The 20026-nt window shown below is 36.2% G+C and overlaps 2 protein-coding genes, 2 long non-coding RNA genes and 1 other non-coding gene across 14 annotated transcripts; 1 reads left to right on the forward strand and 4 right to left on the reverse strand.

Moving 5' to 3' along the window:
- Window positions 1–2258: 2258 nt before the first annotated feature.
- On the reverse strand, window positions 2259–6176 carry LOC113320446. Of its 6 annotated transcripts, none has more exons than XR_003346103.1 (8): window positions 6063–6176; window positions 5905–5944; window positions 5737–5791; window positions 3505–3569; window positions 3040–3257; window positions 2770–2846; window positions 2543–2597; window positions 2259–2436 (listed from the first exon to the last, which is right to left on the reverse strand). It is a non-coding gene; the product is annotated as an uncharacterized LOC113320446 (long non-coding RNA). The 6 variants fall into 6 exon arrangements; XR_003346102.1 differs by having other exon boundaries at window positions 2523–2597; XR_003346105.1 differs by having other exon boundaries at window positions 2523–2610.
- Window positions 6177–7396: 1220 nt separating this feature from the next.
- Window positions 7397–10956, forward strand: LOC113320447. Of its 4 annotated transcripts, none has more exons than XR_003346110.1 (7): window positions 7397–7522; window positions 7624–7696; window positions 8493–9627; window positions 9718–9824; window positions 9918–10081; window positions 10349–10448; window positions 10554–10956. It is a non-coding gene; the product is annotated as an uncharacterized LOC113320447 (long non-coding RNA). The 4 variants fall into 4 exon arrangements; XR_003346111.1 differs by having other exon boundaries at window positions 8493–9039; XR_003346109.1 differs by having other exon boundaries at window positions 8493–8860; window positions 8960–9824.
- A 779-nt stretch (window positions 10957–11735) lies between these two features.
- Window positions 11736–14217, reverse strand: LOC113320445 (60S ribosomal protein L37a). 2 transcript variants are annotated; one of them, XM_026568358.1, is made up of 5 exons: window positions 14121–14217; window positions 13040–13079; window positions 12451–12539; window positions 12266–12348; window positions 11736–12156 (listed from the first exon to the last, which is right to left on the reverse strand). In XM_026568358.1, exons 1-5 carry the CDS (start codon window positions 14121–14123, stop codon window positions 12093–12095), a joined length of 279 nt encoding a protein of 92 aa, XP_026424143.1. In that variant the 5' UTR covers window positions 14124–14217; the 3' UTR covers window positions 11736–12092. The 2 variants fall into 2 exon arrangements, with proteins under 2 accessions (XP_026424143.1, XP_026424142.1); XM_026568357.1 differs by lacking the exon at window positions 14121–14217 and having other exon boundaries at window positions 13040–13085.
- On the reverse strand, window positions 13730–13818 carry LOC113325665. The gene has a single exon (XR_003348117.1). It is a non-coding gene; the product is annotated as a small nucleolar RNA SNORD24 (small nucleolar RNA).
- A 3203-nt stretch (window positions 14218–17420) lies between the features above and the next one.
- On the reverse strand, window positions 17421–18266 carry LOC113325068. Its single transcript, XM_026573305.1, has one exon. The coding sequence runs from the start codon at window positions 18264–18266 to the stop codon at window positions 17421–17423; it is 846 nt and encodes a 281-aa protein (XP_026429090.1).
- Window positions 18267–20026: the final 1760 nt, after the last annotated feature.

The raw sequence follows: 20026 nt of genomic DNA on the forward strand, positions 1-20026 counted from the left end.
TTTAAAGGGTCGGCAGTTACTTGTTTGACGACCCAAGTTTAATCTTTAACGACCCTTTAAGGACCAAAATCATCCTCACTGTCCAATTTTTGCAAAGAGTCGTTACCTTATAAATTACAGTCGTTACTTTGTAATGAAGAGTCGTTATTTTGTTAGAGCATATCATTGACGACTCTTTAACTGATAGAGATAAAGTTGATGTCTTATAAAAAAAAATCGTGTTTGGAATGTAGTGACAAGAAAACGAAAGACAAGGTTGAAATCACGATAACTCCTCCTTCGAAACCTCCCCGCAACGATAAATACTTACTTGCCGGTCCATTGCGCGGAAGAAGGCCGAGTGAGGTATCATTTTTTATCACCGAACCAAGAGACAAAGGTAATGAGTTGTCCGATTCGTCAGAATCAGACACTCCTGTTGTTTCAGCTAACACTAGTGCTGAAGAAGAAGATGAACAAGAAGAAGAGCAAGTAGAGGAGGAACATGGTGTAGAACATGAGATACAAGAAGAAGAAGAGGAACAAGAAGAAGAGCAAGAAGAGGAGGAAGAGGGTGAAGGTAATGGTAGTGGTGATGATGAGGATGATGGTAATGAGGAGGAACAACATAAAGGTAGTAATGGCAAAAAAAAGAACAAAAAAAACCCTAATTATCAACCTCCTCTTCTCCTTCTCAATTAATTACCATTTAAGAGCAAAAAAAAGAGAAACATCATAACTCCATTCACTAATGAAGAGAATTGTGCCATTACAAGAGCTTGGAAAACAGTCACTAACCACTTTGAAAGTCTAGACAAAGACATTGATGAAACATCAGATGCTTGGTGGAACCGCGTATTCATCGTTTTTGTGGCGTTGGACGGAAATTGCAACTCAAGGTCTTTGAAACAAGTCAAGGAACGCTTCCAGAAGATACAATTCGAATGTGATGTTTTGAAAAGAGAACTTAAGGCTGTTAGGGAAGCCTTTCCGGATATGTTGAGTGTTGTAAGAGTAAGTATTTGAACAAGAGGTAAAACTTATAAAAAGCTTTGATCGATACTAACTAAGTATATTTGCATTTTCAGTTGGGGAAGGCGTATCGCTATTATGAGGAGCTTCGTGGGGAAAAGTTTGAGCTCCACGATTGCTACTTTATCTTGGAAGGCACTAGATATAACTACGCCATATATGATTAAGTGTAAAAGTGCACCTTTATTATCTATTGTATTTCATTTCCTTCAATGCAACGCTATGCGAGATGTATGCCTTTTACGATACAATTAAATGATTCTATAAAATCAAAAATTATGAGAATCTAGTGCAAGGGTCGTTATTTTATATAACTAATCAAACTAACGACTCTAAAAGAAATTAGTAATTGATAGCTAGGATCGTCATTTCATATGACTACATGTATGACAACCCTAAGTGTTACTTTTTACAGAGAGTTTTGGTTTTAGAGTCATCAATGTGTAAACAAAACAACAAAACGACTCTAAGTGACCTAGTTAAAAAGGGTCGTCAATGTTTAGTACACTATCCTAACGATTTTTCATAACCTGGAAAAGTTGCAGGTTTGAGTCGTTATTGGTAGTGTCAATATACTGACGACCTTAGAGAGTCGTTTGGGTATACACCCCCCGACTATGACGACCCTTTCTCTGAGTTGTTCCATAGTGTGGATGATTCGACCACTTGGAGCACCATTCCGATAATTTGAAGAGTATAGGAAGTTTACCTGATTGTTTTGGCCTTGGGGTTCCTCATTTTGAATGTTGCACTAGTGGAAAACAGACATTCCGCGACCCTCAGAATAGGTCATATATAAGAGTTAAACGACCTGTTCTAGGGTTCTCTGAATGGGTCGTTGATAAAGCGTTTTTTAATTGCACGATCCCTTACGCGTGGGTCTCTGAACAGAGACCGTTTCTTACGGTAACTAGATGTTGACCCCGTGCGCGTGGGTCATAGATTTGAATTATAATATAAAAAAAATACAGATTCAGATCAGCTGAAATGCCTGAATCTGAATTTATCTGACTGACATTGAAGTCAAACTAAAGTCAAGTCAAATTAAAGTCAAACTGAAATTCAAATGCAACTTCAAATTAACTGAAATTCAAATACAACTTCAAATTTGACTGAAATTTATAATCAAACTGAAAATTTTAACATTCATTCATTTTATCCATTGGGTTTAAAATTACACAAAAAAGGAGGAAATTTTGAGTTCAGAACAATATGTCCAAGCTAGCTAGTAAGTTCAAACAACAACATGCTAAACTAATTGATAAACCAATAGACGATGTTCCGACAACGTGTGACAGGCAAGAATTGAAATGTTAAAACTGTAGAGCTGATGCCAAACCAAAAGAAACATATAAAAAATGCTTTGAGACTATCATGCCTCTCACTAAGGTGTACGCTCCAAAGTAACCAAGATATCAAGAGAACCTACATATCAAAACACAACAATTCAGAATCTGTTAAGGATACGTAACAGTCATGAATATTACAAGCTGCAAAGATGAACAACTTACTCTATAGTTAAGCAAACAACCTAACAACCCTTGTTACCACTTTCCATGACGAATCTTAGTACACCACTGCAGGCCCTAAGCACAGAAACTTCATTAGTGATGCATAAAGAGATGGGTCAGTTATTGCTATTTTTGGATTGATTGGCAAGACAAACTAAATGTAGATGGTTCCAGGGAAAATAAATCCAAATTTCGCACAAGAGATAAATGTCAAGGAGAAACAAATGCGTCCATTTCTGAAACTTACATGCAGTAGAAGGGGAGGTGTTGCACTATAGATTTGGCTATTTGTCCAAAAGCAACCAAAAATAGTCATCTCGGCAGCTGTTACAAACACAACACAAATTTATGAACGCCCATACCTATAAGTACCGATACTTTCAAGGTTTGGATGGAACAATTAAGAATTGACAAAGGATTTATTGAAAGTTAAGATACACAATGAAATTACTGTGTATACTTCTTTACAGTAAGAGAAATTCGATACGAAAAAGGCTTCTAGGCCATTGAAACTAACCTTTATCAAGATCTGTAACTTCAAAAACCTACAATTGGAATTTTACCACCAAGTTCCATAGAGACAGGATGCTACACAGTCACATACCAAATGAGAAGGCTCAAAAAATATAAAAAAACTTAACATAATTCCAAGGTAAAGCTATAACATAACTTAACCAATTGAGATGCAAAGGCCATCACCTTAGAACCAGTTGCAGAACTTCTGATGAATGCAACCTGTTTAAGGGAAGGATTATCTTAGTGCTTATTCAACATGAAATTAATAATACCATAGATGCAGAGATAAAACATCAAATACTGATGAAGAACAAAACCTTATTTTACTGTAGGACTCTAAAACATGACAGAACCGAAAACAGGGAACTGAGAGAAACTGATCCAAGCAGACATGTAATTTACCAAATGTTGCACGCCCAAGACTTACCAAATGTTAAACGCTACAAGACAAGGACAAGATATTCACCTCTACCAATAATCATTATTGCAACCAATCTAACTACATGTGCTATACTGAGAGGGATGAAGAACCTGTGATTCAATCACGAAGAACTAAGTAAGTAAGCTGCAATTAGATTATATACCAGCACAATCTTTAGAAACGAATTTAATGTGTGCAGCGAAGAAAGCCCCCATACTTGACTAAATCCCAGTATGATCTGCAAGCTTTCAGCTACAATCAGGACTCCTTGAGTTTCCATAATACTGTGTAAAAATCTCTGCACCAACAAATACTCATCAGCAACATCACAAAATATCATCAAGATTTGTAAATCCAGGGTTAAGCAATTGCACCTTACTGATATAGCATAAAAGCAACACAGGGAACTCAGAATATTAAATTACCTCGATGTAGTTTAATCTCTGCTCTTTTGTTGGGGATCAGCCGCTTATCGTCAACATTAAAGGTAGTTCAATCAAACATGCACATAAGAGTACCCAGAAGACTGTTGTCACTTGTCGCTCCACAATGTCCAAGTGTCTTCTCCTATTATGATTTTCCTGCAACAGAAACTATCTAGTATTAGCAAAAGTAACAAGAATACACACAATACGCGAAACTTGCAGACCAGTCAAGGACAAGCTATTCACCTCTACCATTAATCGTTATTGCAGGTATAGGCGGTATCCATGGTACTTGTCCAAAAACTAAGAAATCTAAACTGATCGACCTTTTTATTCAGTGGCCTAGCCTTGAATTTTGGAATCTTTTCTAACTCCTCAAGCTCGGCTGCGCTTTTCACGTTGTAAGAGTGAACGCGGTTAGCTGTTTCAAAGTCAGGTCTCATGGGCCTTGTAAGAGTGAGTTTAGGCTACTTCTAAAGAAGTCAAGCCGCATCATCCTGGATTAAAGCAAAACAACCAGCAAAGATTTCAAAATGAGTTCTAATTGATATAGATTGATGATCAAAAATGACCAGCAAAGATTAAATTCTAAGGAGAAAAATTAAAACATAAAAATGTGGTGAACCAGTTACCTTTTCGTCATCGCATTTCTTGGCCTCGACTTCCTTCTCCTCCTTATTTTGGGATCATCTCTTTCCTTGTTTGCTTCAGATGCTGCTACATCGCTCTGCAACCAGAATATAACATTAACCATGACGATTCTTCTTATCCTAAACCAACATGCCTATCCATATGTAAAAGTGGAAAACATCTAAGAACAAGCCCTAAATACTCATGATTGATACAAGACATAAGCTAAAGACAAAAGAAAAGAAAAATAGGATTCACCTTGATCTCCACCATTACTGTTTCCATCATGGTAACCAGTAAGATGCACTTTACAACCACTGCTCAATAATTTAAAAACACTTTCATCTTCCTACAGAGGAATCGATTCGGTCAACCTTGCTTAAGGATTTAACATAATTCTAAATTTATTAGAGTCAATACCGAGAATAAAAAATTTGATACAAAAATGTAACAACTAGTCATACTGTCTACACGGTTTCTAGCCTATACAGATAACAAATTGAGCATCTTAAGTAATAAAATCATAAGCAGAAATTAGCGAACCATGTTAGATACACAATATTTATGGTATATACAATGAAAACCATCTATAACTTGAACTAAAAGATGACAAATTCACACAAAAATTACAAACCCATCCAAATATCTGATACCTAACACAGTTCCTATCAGTTTTTTCTCAGAGTCTTAACATCACTTTCACAAGCAAAAGACTGCAAAAACACCTAAGCATATATACATCTCGAGTCAACCACAAGAAAATTTTAATATGACGGATAGAAAAGGTATGACCTGCTAACCAAGAAAAAAGGTGGGACTGATATGATGTATATGAACTAATCAATTACTTATATTATAACAAAGGATATCATCAGTACTCACAAGTGACAACAATAAAGGTGGTAGTCTGTAGATATATAGACTTCATAAATCTCATTTTTCCTTCAATAAGAATATGCTACTCAATTACGAAAGTAGTTTCCTATGTTAAGTAAAAACCAGAATATATTATCTACCATTCCAAGTATCTACGTACCAGAGGATCCTTCCATATCAAATGAGACAAAATCAGTAAGCAACTAAATCAATTAACAACTGAATCTAAACAAACCCCAAAATCAGATAAAACTTTCACATCAAAATCAGTTACAATTAAACATATCCACCCATTACCTAGACCCTAATATAAAATCAAGTTGAAAGAAAAACCTAAATTCTGTACCTGATGAAGTTTGTAAAATCAAACCCTAATAACCGCGCCAAATTGAGAAATCAACCTGAAATCAACATGAAATCAACTAATAATCGAAACATGGTTAAAACCCAATAAAGAGAATCAACCAAATCAACAAAAAGAAAAGAAATTTTTTTAAAAACTCAATTACTGTACCTGATGAACCCTAATAACCGCACCAAATTGAGAAATCAACCTGAAATTAACCATTAATCGAAAAATGGTTAAAACCCAATAAGGAGAATCAACCAGATCAAAAAATAAAGTTATAAGAAAAGAAAATAAGAGAATTTGAATTCAAACCCTAACTTTACCTGATGTTGTTTGAAAAATTAAACCCTGCGCAAAATTAAGAGATGTGAAGCTTTATCGAGTTTCCATTAGGTTTCTGTTGCGCTTTCAAGCGAAAAAATTCATGGTGGACTCTGGTTCGTGGTGTTAGTGTTGAAGGAAAAGGTGTTCTGCTGCGGATAAGGTTTGGGCGAAGTGAAGTGAGAGAAAGATATCGAGATATATATAGGCTCGTTAATACCAAAGTTGAATCTTGACCGTGCAAATTGAAACTACCAGATCTGAATCGGAGGTCGAGGGTCGTTGAATCGGTAGCTCCTTGATGGAAAAATAGTAAATAAATTTTCTAGTTCAGAGACAGTTAACTAGGCTCTCGGAATTTTTCCGTGTTTTTACCGAATCAGAGACCGTTATCTTTGGTCCACGTATCCGCTACAGTCAATGAGGGTCTCTGATGTGGGTCCTAGAAACCCCATTTTCCACTAGTGTTGGTTCCTTCATCTTGAGCAATGGGATCTTCATTCCAACCATTGTTCATGCCTTCCTCTATCAACATCTCCTCATCAAACATCCAACCCATATCATTAGTTGAGACAATCTTATCATCAACACAATCATTGTTGTTATTTGAAGCTTCACCAATCTCATTCCCTCCACTTGAATCACCCATTTGTAAAAACCCCAGATTTTCCTCTCAAAACTCTTCCTCTTCTTCTCAACACATAAAACACATAAAACACATTTTTCATAATTTTTTTCGTAAAATCAGATTTTAATCTAAATACACTTACCACACTAATCAAACTAATTAATTCCTAATACTAATCATATAAGGTCAGTGTTACCATTTAGAAAATATTTTTTAAGGAATGACGCAAATTAGGATTGGGTGACCTTTTTTGTCCTGTAACGCATGTCCCCCAATTGGAAGTTATGGCACCCAATTAAGATAGGTTTAAAAATTATATCAAACAGGCTCTTATTCTCCGGGCCAGCCATAACAAGCAACTTTAAGAGCAATGCACACAAGGTTCGAAAGTCAAACCAATGGACCGTCAAAAATGTCGGTGGTAGAATCCATTGGTCGTCAAAAATGTGTGGGTAGAAATACATCGGAACCCGCATCACCAAAAACAAACCCAATAAACAGATAACACGTGTGACGTGTTCACCACCATTTCAAATTGTAAAATTGGCGGGAAATTAAAATTGTAAAAAGCGTGAAGTCCAAAATTCGTACTAGCAGCGAAAATACAGAGTCACGGGTTAACATTTTTTTTTGAATTTTGAATTTTGAATGGTCTTGTCATTGCTTCTCTCTCTACAAGACCACTCTTTTAAATTTCGATTTTCTATTCTTCCTCATTTTTCATATGTCTTCTTCTTCCTCTCTCTTCACTGATTTTTCTTCCTGTTGTTTTTACAGGAGAGAATTAAAGATAGAATAGATGCGGCTAGAGAAGACTCTAGTTTGGATTTTGAGGTGACTAAATACTTCAATCATCTTCTTATGTTCTTTCTCTTTTCCATCTAATCTAATCTCAGATCTGATTATTCTCATTTTACTGGTGTTTTACATTTCAGGGTTGCTGCTGCTGCTGGAAAGGAAGTCATGATACAGCAAACCCTAGGCTCTAGCTACTTTGGATTGATTTTGGTGAATACTGCTAAAACCTTACACTTTTTTTTTCTTTATTTCTTCTTCTTTTTTCTCCTTCAAATCTCGATTTGTGTGTAATTTTGCTACTTCTTCTAGGTTATGATGATTATACTCTAGTTTCAACATGTTGGTTTTGCTACTTCTTCTCATGTCATGTTTTGCTCATCTATGTTTGAAAAGCATGGGTTTCGGAGTTTTTATTAGGGAGACTATGATGTTCTGTACCTCTTATCTTTAGATCTGGTTTCCTCTTTTTCTTTTGGAGTATATATAAGGAATACAAATAAATGATAAAATCAGTTGATTATCAAATGTTATGTACAACTTTTTCCTATTTTGAATTCCTTTTGCTTGATTTGTTCTTATTTTTTAGATATTGTTAAGTCTAATTGTACACATGAACCCCAAAGTAATTTATTTGTTAAAATGACTTTTGTGTCATGTTATCTTATATATCGATTTTTCTATGATTTTGTACTTGTTACTTATGGCTCTTTGTTTGTCTCTACTTGTTTAGTGGTTAGGCTGTGTTGTGTCTTTGTCATGCTTCACTGATTACATATTCACGTTTCTTTCTAGTTTAATAGCATGGGTTAGAGTTTTTCTTAGTTGTAAATCCATGCTTTGTTTACCACATCATTTGGATATTACATCTTTTCATTAATGAGCATATGAAATAGGAATAATCAATGATAAATCAGTTCATTAACATGCATCTTGTACTAGTATATCAAACAATCTTTACTGTCTGTTATCCTTTATGTATTAAACTTTGCTTATGTTTCCCTGGCAGTTTCCTGTATTCAATTCTGCTAAAGCACAAGCAGGCCACCACTCAGTTTTGTTAACTGAGAGGTGCACAGCTCAGTTTCGTTAACTGAGAGGTGCAAAGGCAGGCCGCTGCTCAGTTTCGTTAACTGAGTGGGACGGTAAATGCAAGGGCAGGCCGCCACTTAGTTCCATGAACTTTGGGGAGTAGCACCACTCAGGTGTGAAGGCAGGCCCCCACTTAGTTCCATGAACTTTGGGGAGTAGCACCACTCAGTTCTGTTTACTGAGAGGTGTGAAGGCATAAATGTGTGCTAAATATAATACGTCTTGCTCACCAAAGCAGCTTTGGGATAGATACACGTTCAACTGCAACTTTTGGAAGACAAACAGGTGAGCTTCTCTCTCTCCCCCTCTCTTCTCTTTCATTCTTACTCGAGGACCGGAGTATCTTGCTTGTTTTTTTGTTGCAAAACTTATTACTTATTCCAGGGACATATTCAGTGGGGAGAGTCTTTTAAGGCAGAAATAGAATGCTTGCCTGCTTGGCCTTTGATCAGCCTGTTGCTTGGGTAAAGTTTCACTGAAAATAGCCATGTTTAGCTTTTGTTATATGACTTATGTTGCTCACTAGACTGCTGGTACTCTGGTAGCATATTTAGTTTTATTCTTTCTTTCATAATTAAATCTTGGTCTGCAAATGTTTGCAAAGGAAGAAAACAAGTTACATTTCAAATCAAAAGGTATACATTCTTAACTTTATCTCAATGTATACATGTCTATCATTCTTGTTCTTGATGAGTACATTTTTGCCTTTACAAAGACATTTAGTAGTTATCATCTTATGGTTATGGATAAACAATTGCAAGAAAGACAATGGTAAGTCTTGAGGCAGTGATGATCATTACTAGCTTGGGTCCAGGCATAGGTAAAATCTCTCTTCATCAGCCATGGCAGGGTAACTCGGGACGGCCTTATGGAAGAATTTTGTTTCCCCATTTTTCTTTCATTTAGGCCACCGTTTCTGCCGCTATGCAGGAGATAGATGCCTTTCCCTGTCCGACCCAAGATAAACCTGAGCCTCTCTCTAATACTGGTTGCAGTTTAGAGTCATGCATGTAACTAGTTATCTGCCTCTGTATTTTGTTTTAAATAAAAAGGTAATCAGCTGTAATTAACTCTTTGCTAACCATATTCTGCATTGCTTTCTTTCTAATTTCATCTTCGGATTATCTTTTTTGTTTTTGCAGGTCTTGCCCTCATATTCCTATGATAAATTAAGGAGAGCTGTTGGAAAGATATCTAGTGTCTCGTGGACAATGTTACCTGTTTGGATTTTGTTCAGTTCATCTCGATGGTATGTTTGGATAATGTTGGTGTGCTGCATCTTAAAATTACTAGTAATAAATAAACTTATGGGATTAATTTGCTTTTGCATTCGGCCGTGCAGTAATAGTTCTCTGAAGCCTGAAAAATCAATTGCTGTCTACGAGTGAAGATGTAGAACAATTATGCCAACTTGCGGGGGGAAGAGACGGAGGTTGTGTGTGAACATAAATATTGGATAGGTGCACCACAACAATGCTCTATCAAGCTTGGCATCAGCATCCTGAGGTTAGTTCATTAGACTTGTCCACCTGCTATTATTGATGAACTTGACTTTTAATTCAATTCTTATGGTACCTGGCCTGCTACATGCTTGAAGTGTTCGATTAACACAATGTATGTATATATGCCTTGTAATTATGGAGGGAGTCAAAACTAGAACCTTTCGGATTAAGATTGCGTGACCTGATAAATTTATAGGACTTTTTTCTTTGTTTGTCCAACAATTCATTGTTATGTTATCCATGTGTTTAAAATTTTGGTTTTGCTTGCTAGATTGGCATCTCTGTCTTTGGATGCGACGCCTGAGTGGGTGAGGGACTTCTTCTAGGAAGATGATTTCTCGTCCAATTGGGATGACATGCTGATACACAAGGTTTGGTGATTATCTTAACCTCTTCTCTAAATGTACTAGGCTTGACTGATCTTCTTGGTTGGATTCTTTTGATAGCATGCTTCTAAATTCAATCTTTTGGTGCAGTTTTCCTTCTTCTACAGTGACTGCGAATAAATATTAGGACGTTGAATATGGGAGGCGGGAAGATAATATTATTGTGTCACTAAGGTGCGGTGGAAAGTTTAAACTACATCCCTTGTTGTAGAGGCTCAATTTTGAAGTCATCAAATGTCTAATTTCTTTTCATATTTCAGCGTGTACTGATGCAACAAACCTAGACGTGTTACCTGACCCCATCATATAACCGAGTACTGTAATAACGTTATTACTCAGAATTTTATATCCAAGCTCCTAATTGTTGGTGTTGTATCTGGAGTAGTCCAGTTGTGAGGAGGTTGTGGTCACTCTAGAACATAGTATTAAATCATTATCAAAGGGAATTCTATCACTGTGTTTCTTTTATCAATTAAATGAGATTACAGGAGTAGAATGTATGCTCCAAGTCGATGGCGAGAAAACTTCTCAATTGCTTAATCTTTAGAGCTATTAAATTTATCAGAAGTAATAGGCTTTCTCCTTGTCTGCTGCATCATCTGTCGGAAAGAGTAAGTAAACTCGTTGCTAAGTGTGTTGTACTTGCAGTTATTTAGAGGTAGCTGGTGTTGAAATAAGGTGTATGTAAGGTCTGCAACTAACATGTTTCAGCAATTGACTGGACACGATAGTTCGTTAAATACTAGGCGCCAGGCTTTGGACATTCCAGGATTTGTTGTGTCTTTCTTGAATTAGTTCTACTTAGATGGCTGTTGTTAGTTGTTACCCTTGTTTTCTAGTAACCTGGACTTGTGTTCGGAAAATACCACTCTTAACATGCATATGGTGTTAAAAAATTAATCATGGAATCTCTCCTTAGGGTCATCATACAATTTACTAAAGAAATCTAAGATGCGGGTCAACATAGGTAGGTTTCTATTACAGACATAGGTTTAATGTGCAATAACTAGCCAAAGTATTTAAGTATTTCAAGATGAACTGAGTTGCAAGCGAAGACCTCCAGTAACAAAGATGCCTGAATCGTCATCTTAACAATGCATATGTTTAGCAGCGTTCCTGTACGTTTTTCAAGCATGAGTGCCTAGTTGCCAAGTGACAACCACTTAAGTAAGAGCGTAGTTGGTTACAGAAGTAAAAGTCTCTTTTTATGTCAAGATATTCAAACACATAACATTCCCTCCCTGATGACTCAACCCAAGGTTCTGATGCCACTTTTCCAAGCAAGGAATAAGCCATACCAAATTTCTTTAACCAAGAACAAATAGCAAAGTAACTATCAAGGTAGGTACCTACTAGTTTACAGAAATTATTAAGACTCAAAATCTGCATCCAATAAGCTTTGAATAATATCTGGACTGGCAAGTCATATAACACTCTAATAATGACCTACTGCCTCCTAATCCAACAAGCTAGATCAAGCTCAGACACCATAGGCAGGCAACCGTGCTAAAATCAAACTTCAACAAAGATAACAGGTTGAAGAACAAAAACAAAACAAGAAACCTTGTACTGTATAGCTATACTTCTTCAAGAACAAAAAGAAGCTTAACGACAAAAGACAGATGAGCTCTAACTTTCTGTCTGCTCCCTCAACCTTCGGATGGTACTTCTCACAGTGACTGCACTAGCGGTGCTGAAATACAGAAACACAACAGATAAAAGAACAATCAAAAGGTTAGCTTTTAACGTTGCATCTAGCATACGGATATTGACTGGAAAGTGAACATGAGAGCGAGCCTTACTTCAATGTGTAGGCACCACCAGCTTTCACTTTGCCACAGTCTTTGCATCCCCAAATTCCGACAGCCTTCCTCTTCACGGCATACTGCACAAGGAACGGAATTGATTACTAACTCGATTATACAAGGAAAAACAAAACATAACAAAGATACACTGAAACCCATGTAAGAAAGAAAAAACAACAAACCTTTCCACAGAATTCACAGAAATACTTGGAATGCTGACTGATTTCCATCTTCTTGATCTGCTTTCGCAGACTGGCACCATATCTTGTTCCTGAAATAAACAAACTCATGTTGATCAAAAGAAAATACTAAAGTATATACTGTACTTGTACTTGTGTAAAAAGATTGTAATGAAAAGTTGAATATATTCCAAGAGAAAGTTTATGGTCAAGTTCTATGATATTCTACAAGCATTAAAGTCTCAAGAGTTCTATGATATTCTACAAGCATTACAAGTCTCAAGAGTTCTATGATATTCAACAAGCATTACCAGTCTGAAGAGTTCAACTACAGTCTACGGAACACCCATATTCACACTAGATATAAGGTAAACTCGCAAAAGAACTTAACAAATCAAGACAATTTCTCAGAAAAGAAAAGAAAAGAAAAGAAAAAAAAAAGTTCAAAGAAAAAAGTTGACCCTTATTCACAGGAACACCAAGGTTCAATGCTCTATGCTCAGCTAAACAAGACATAAACAAGACGACTTCCTGAATTCAAGAGGGCCAAGAGGCAATATTATTAATACACATTCGAATAGCAACAGCTTACCGTATTTGCCAACAATTCCGGCCTTCTTTGTGCGCTTAGTCTGCATGGACAATAAACATTTGAAGGGCATCAGTATGCAATAAATCATCTTAGAATTTCTTTTAACCAAATCAGGGAAACACACATAAGAGGGAATACAGTCGGCCACTAACAGTAAGAACTGTACAAATCCAGAAACACTACAACCAAAACTACAAAAACCTGACATTCCTATTTTACCAACACCACTACTATCAATGCTGTTCATGCCTCCAATAACCATCAACAAGTATTCACAAACCATACTGAACCTTCAAAGGTGATGGTGTCTGAAAACAAATGGAAGAAGTTGATAGGTTGCTGTGACGTTAATGTTTTAGGAACGGGTCAACATGGTCTGTGAATACTGGACGATGGTATTGAAGGCACTAATCTCCTCTTTTAGACAGAAACATAAACCATACAAGTAAAAAACTATTAATGCACATCATGCCTTCTTAAACACATCAAAATTCTATACATCATCACACAACAACAACAAAAATTGAAACCCCCAAACAACAATTCCACAAACAACCCTAAATCTCATACCATCGAAACCTATAACACAACAACAAAAGCATCAAAATGCAAATCAACTTGGAAATCAATTCTAACCAAAACAGGGGAAAAAATCACTAAATCAAAAAAAATAAAAAATGAAACATATGAAGCCTCAGAGATCTTGGTGGATAAATAATCATCAGAAGGGGTTTCCACCCCCATCAAGAGTAGCAAATATTATCCTTACATCACTGGCTCTTTTACCTAAACCCTAACACAAAATCTAAAATCGAACAAAACCAAAACATAAAATCCTAAATTGAGCTAAAACCTTTGTTTGAATCCAACTAACAACCCCAAATCAGTCTGGGTTTTGAATAAATCTAATCAAAACTTGAGAAAATGAAAAAAAAACAACTCGGTTTCAGTAATGATCTACTCAAAATATAACTTTAATCATCAGAACAAAGATAAGAAGAACGATTACGAGATCAAAACAAGTAAGAGTTAAGATCAAAACTTAAATAAAATAGAATGAGATGAGATTTGAAGGACTTACCATGGCTGCGGAGGCGGTGGTTGTAGAAGGAAAAAGATAACCAATCTAGGGTTTCAATTTCTCTTGCGGAAAGCGAGTATATAAAGGAAGACTGGACCCCTTAACTGATAAGTGGGTGTTTATATCAAGAGTGCTTGGAGGAAAACTGTATTGTTGATTGGGGCTGCACCGTCCATAAGGTTCTGGAGACCAGTCTAACCGCATGAGGGAGGTTAGGCCAAGTGGGAGCTATTGTCAAGGGTGATTTTTTTTTTGGATGCAAAGGACTATATATTAAAACATACCAAAGTACATACTTCGTAATTTCTTAGTTATTTTCCTTTCTTCCCTTACTAGATCAGCTATGTCTATGAGAATGTTACTAGCAAAATGAAAACAAGATTTACATGCTTTAGCTTTGTTAGCTATTACATGAGCCACATTATTTGCTGTTCTTTTTACATGATTAACATTAAAGGAAGAGAAATCCAATAACATCTGCTTTATTTCATCTACATGATTCTGATTTGTCCAGTGGAATGCAGAGTTAGCTTTGCTGATAGAACTGGTGACATTTATACAGTCTGCTTCAAAAAGTAAGTTGCTAGATTGAAGATTGAGTTCTTTGGCCCACGTGATTGCTTGTTTCATAGCCAAGCACTCTGCATTTTCTGGATCTATTCCTCCATGGTAGTACCCGCCTCTGATTTCTTTAGCTGTTCCTGCAGAGTCACGAATAATTAATCCAATTCCAATCTCCTTTTGTGTTAAGATCAAAAGAAACATCTACATTAATCTTCAGTTGATTAGATGAAGGAGGAATCTATTGTTGTGACTGCTTTTTATTCTTGTTGTTTATATAATTAATGTCTTCTTTAAGACAAAGATTAACATGGTTCCTTATTTCATGACATGCAAACCAGGGACTAATTTTCTTTCTATGAAACACATTAATGCACCTATTCTTCCATATCTGCCAGACTGTGCACATTAAGATAGTTTGCCATCGTATATTTTCATCCTCAGTAACAGAGTCTGAGAACCAGCTAGCTATCCATGTAGAAACATAAATTTGTTGACTAATTATGCTGTGCACATTAACATTCATTCCTAACCACATTGCTTACGCATAGTCACATTCAATTAATAGATGTTGTAATGTTTCCTCCTGCGATTCACACATAGGACATAGGGTGTTTATATTGCTCTTGTAGTGACCTATTTTCTCCATTGTTGGAACAATTTTCCGTAGACATTTCCACAAGAATAATTTAATCTTATGTGGGGATCTAGACTTCCACAGATTCTTCCAAGTGTTGTTTGAGACTGGGCTCTGGACTCTTAATTGACCATTAGTATTAACTGAGAGAACCTTGTATGCTGACTTAACTGAGAAATCACATGTTCTATTTGGCTACCAAATCAATTTATCATTACCATGTTGAGGTAAGTACATACTAAGGATCTGCTGCACTGTTTGGTTTGGGAAAACCTTCCTAATTAACTCTTCATTCCACCTTTTAGGATTGTAGAGTAAAAGATCTGAGACATATACCAACTTAGTCGGTTCTCTAAAATCTTCTCTGGGACTTGGAGGATGATCTGAACCTATTATCCATTTATCATACCAAATGAGAGCTTTAGTGCCACATCTGATATCCCATCTATAATATTTCCTAACTATAACTAATCCTTTTTATATTCCTTTCCAAATCCAAGAAGAATTTTGATTAGGTTGTTGGATGTGCAAGAACTCAGAATGAGGTGAATATTTGAGCTTCATATTCTGGACCCATGTTGCTCAATTTCAGTACACAACCTCCAAGCAAGTTTTGTTAATAAAGCCAGGTTGAATTTTTGTAAATTCCTAAATGCGAGACCTCCATTTTGTTTAGGCACACAAAAAAGAGTCCCAAGCTGCAAAGTTAATTCCTTTGTTGTTTTTATGCCCCCACCAGAAGTTTTTTTGAAGAGCATCCAGTTATTTTAAAGTATTTTTTGGTAGCTGAAAATTACTCAAGTAATGAGAAGGAATGGAATTTAACACTGACTTCACCATTGTTGTCCTAGCTGCTTGATTCATGGTTGAAGAATTCCATCCCTGAAACTTATTAACATAAGAATCTTTCAAAGAGACAAAGGAAGAAGTTTTTGATTTTCCTAGTAAAATTGGTAACCCCAAGTATTTGTCTGATGAGCATAATGTTCTAACCCCCAACCTTCTAGTAATAGATAGTTTAAACTCATGTGAAATATCTCCACAAATGAAGGCCGAAGATTTAAAATAATTAATAAGCTGACCAGAAATGTTACCAAAGTGTTGCAGGAGATCAGTTATATGTTGTATGCCTTCCTCAGTTGCATGAAAGAACAGCAGGCAGTCATCCGCGAATAAAAGATGATTTATGGGAACTGACTTCAGAGAAGTACTTATTCCTTTTACCTTTTTATTCTGTTGCGCATGTTCTAGAGACTTAGAAATATACTCCATAGACATAATAAAAAGATAGGGAGATAATGGATCTCCCTGTCGTAAACCTCTAGATGGATGATATGAAGGACAAGTACTGCCATTCAGTCTTATCGAAACTGGGGTAGTTGAAATGCATTCCCAAATAATATTCCTACAGTCTTCACAGAAGCATATATGAAGTAGCATTTTATCTATGAAGGACCACTCTAGTCTGTTGAAAGCTTTCAACATATCCAGCTTGAGTGCCACTAGAGGTGTCTTCTTCTTTGACTTCTTCATCGAATGAATTAACTCATGTGCTAAAATGATGTTATCATTTATAAGCCTTTTCAGAACATAAGCAACTTGAGAAGGTGAAATAATTCTATTCATCAGAGTTTTCATCCTAACAACAATTAATTTAGAAATTATCTTATAGGAGCAGTTGCAAAGACCAATGGGCCTAAAATCATTAGGAGTTGATGGTTGATTGGTTTTTGGGATGGGACAAGTGACTGTATGGTTCATCTGAGGAGGTAATTTTCTGGTAAAAAAAGTTTGCACCATGGATGTTATATCATCTCCAACTGCAGTCTATTGAGAAACATAAAAGCCCACCGGAAAACCATCTGGGCCCGGAGCACTCCAGCTAGGCATACTTTTAAGAATTTCAAATATTTTTTCTTTAGTTGGTGTTTCCATGAGTCTTTTATTATCTTCCTCATTAATAAGCTGATCAACAATATGAAAGTGAGAGTCATTCAACTGAGGATTAGTGGTTGTGGCAATAGAGGAAAAATGAGATGTTAGTAAATTCACTAACTCATTCCTTTTATGATACATTCGACCACTAGCATCTCTCAATGCAGTTATGTATTCTTAGCTCTCTTCCTATTTGCTCTTGAGTGAAAGTAAGCAGTGTTATTATCATCCTCCATAATCCAATGATCACCCGCTTTCTGTTTCCAATATTCAGCCTCAATTTTCTCCCAATGAGATAACTGTTGTATCACAATCTGAATTTGCTCACTGTTGGAATCACTAAAAGGTAGTGATTGTAAATGAGAAAACAAATTTTTGTAATAGCTGACATGTTCACCAATATGACCAAAATCCTCTCGGTTCCATTTAGCTAAGACTTTCCTAGTGTTATTTAACTTATCAATGAATCTGTCACGGTTTATAGAAGCACTCCAAGTATGCTGAATAATATTAGAACACGAAGAATCTCTGAGCCAACATTTATAAAACTTCCAAGCTTTAGAAGGGCGAGAGCATTTAGATTCCGTTGAGAGAAGAATTGGGCAGTGATCCGAAGCTCTAAATGGTAGATGGAATACTCTAGAGTCTGGATAATATTGTATCCATAATCCATTATGGAGAGCCATATCGAGTCGACGTCTTTTATATCCTCTACCGTTTAACATATCAGTCCATGTATAGTTATGTCCTATAAATCCGAGATCCATAAGGCCATCAAAATCGATTACAGATCTAACCCAATTATCATAGGACAAGCTAGAAGCACTTTGTCCCTTATTCTGAATGTGAATATTGAGATCTCCTAAAACTATCCACGGCTGAAAAACATTTTCACTAAGATCTTTAATAAAATTCCATTGCATTTTCCTGTCATCTATATGAGTGGACCCAGACATGTAGGTTAATAGCCATTCCTCCTTTGATGGATTAGATTGGATGAGAACATGAACCATATTATCAGCACTACAGACTATGTCACAAGGAAAAATTCTTTCAAAGAAGAATCAACCCTCCAGATAGACCAATAGAACTAACAAACCAGTTATTAGGATAATAAAACCTTTGACATAAAGATTTTGCTCTATCGGCACTAATCTTAGTTTCAGAGAGGAAAATTACATCTGGGTCTTGATCTTTTATAACGGCAGCTAAGTAATCTCTAGTGTCTTTAGATGCAAATCCTTGTACATTCCATGTAACCATCTTCATTATGACAGAGTTAAAACCCTTAGATACAAACTTAAAACATAATTTTGTATGCAAGAGAATAGAGTAATTGAGATGATTATGCAAGTAATTAAAATGATTATGACAGGAAATCAGATCTAGTTTGCTGAGATTGAAAATAAAATATACCTGGTGAGAGACTCTTGGAATTTCTTCTTGGAGAGACTTCAAGTGGTTTTGCTCTGACACTGTTCCAGGGTAAGATTGACTGAAATTAGATTGAGCATTATCATCCAAGCTTACACGAGTATTATCTGCAGATTCCACATGAGAACTAGCTTCATATTGTCTTGACTGGTTCATTTCAAAGTGGCGGATTAAAGATTGTAATGGTTCCTTGACTATAATTTCATCTGGATCAACATTTTGAGCATTATAGTCATCCAAAGATAGATCGAATTCTCCTAGAGCCAAATAATTCCTCAGTAGATTCATATTACCACCAACTTGTCTGTTTAATATATTATAAACAGATGAACCAAGAACATTTGCATCTTCTCCATTATAGCTATTCTGCTTTGGATCTGAGATATTACTAAATTACCCTTCTCAATTCCCACCCTTTTCCCTTTCCTTTCTATAACATCATCTCTCTCCATACTTTTATTCATCACAACTTGTAACATACCTTGGGAATCACATTATATAGTGGAGACCGGTACAGTCAAGGCTGTTGAGTTGTTTATCTGATTAGAATAAGGAATCAACTGTTCTTGTCTTTGAGTGCATGTCTCCACTTGCTGAGATGAAGAAGGTTGTCCCGTATTTATATTTGTAGTTTCATGCAATATTTTTTCCTCATTTAAAGCTGGACCTACTATTGCATGCTGATTTTGTGAAGGCGGTAGCTGATTTTGTGAAGGCGGTAGCTGATTTTGTGGTTCCATCATACCTGGTCTCGCTCCCCTGTTGTCCGGGTTACTCCATGATGGAGGATATGTTAGAGAGTTGGTTGGGAGAAATACTCTTTGTTGTTGTAAAAGACTTTGCAATCATTTCACACTCAGCATCTTTATGATCTATAGTGTAACAATGTCCACATAGATTAAAAGGTTGCTTTTCGTAAAAGATTCTCAACCAAACTTCCTCATTGACAGCATTTTTGAGCCAAAAACCTCTTCTTAATGGATCGCGAACGTCTAGCAACACAAGAACTTTATGAACTTTACCCTTAGGAACAACACAATCCTTTGGGTCAAGTTCCTTCACCTCACCCATTGCTGATGCTATTCCTGAGACGATGGGCGGATAAGCAAATTATGGCTGCATGTTATATAGTCGAAGCCATAAAAGCACCTTAGTAAGATCGACTAAACTCTTCGGAATAGATGGATCCCATGGCACCAGTGTCATGAGATCGCCTTCAACAAACCAAGGACGAAACTTTAATACCACATCATACTCTTCTTGTGAGTAAAACTTTATCATGAACGTGTCATCATCCTCCTTTTTGATAAAGATCTCTTTACTTTTGACCCACAACTTT

The sequence above is a fragment of the Papaver somniferum genome, chromosome 11, assembly GCF_003573695.1.
Source record: "Papaver somniferum cultivar HN1 chromosome 11, ASM357369v1, whole genome shotgun sequence".
Classification (NCBI taxonomy): Eukaryota; Viridiplantae; Streptophyta; class Magnoliopsida; order Ranunculales; family Papaveraceae; genus Papaver; species Papaver somniferum.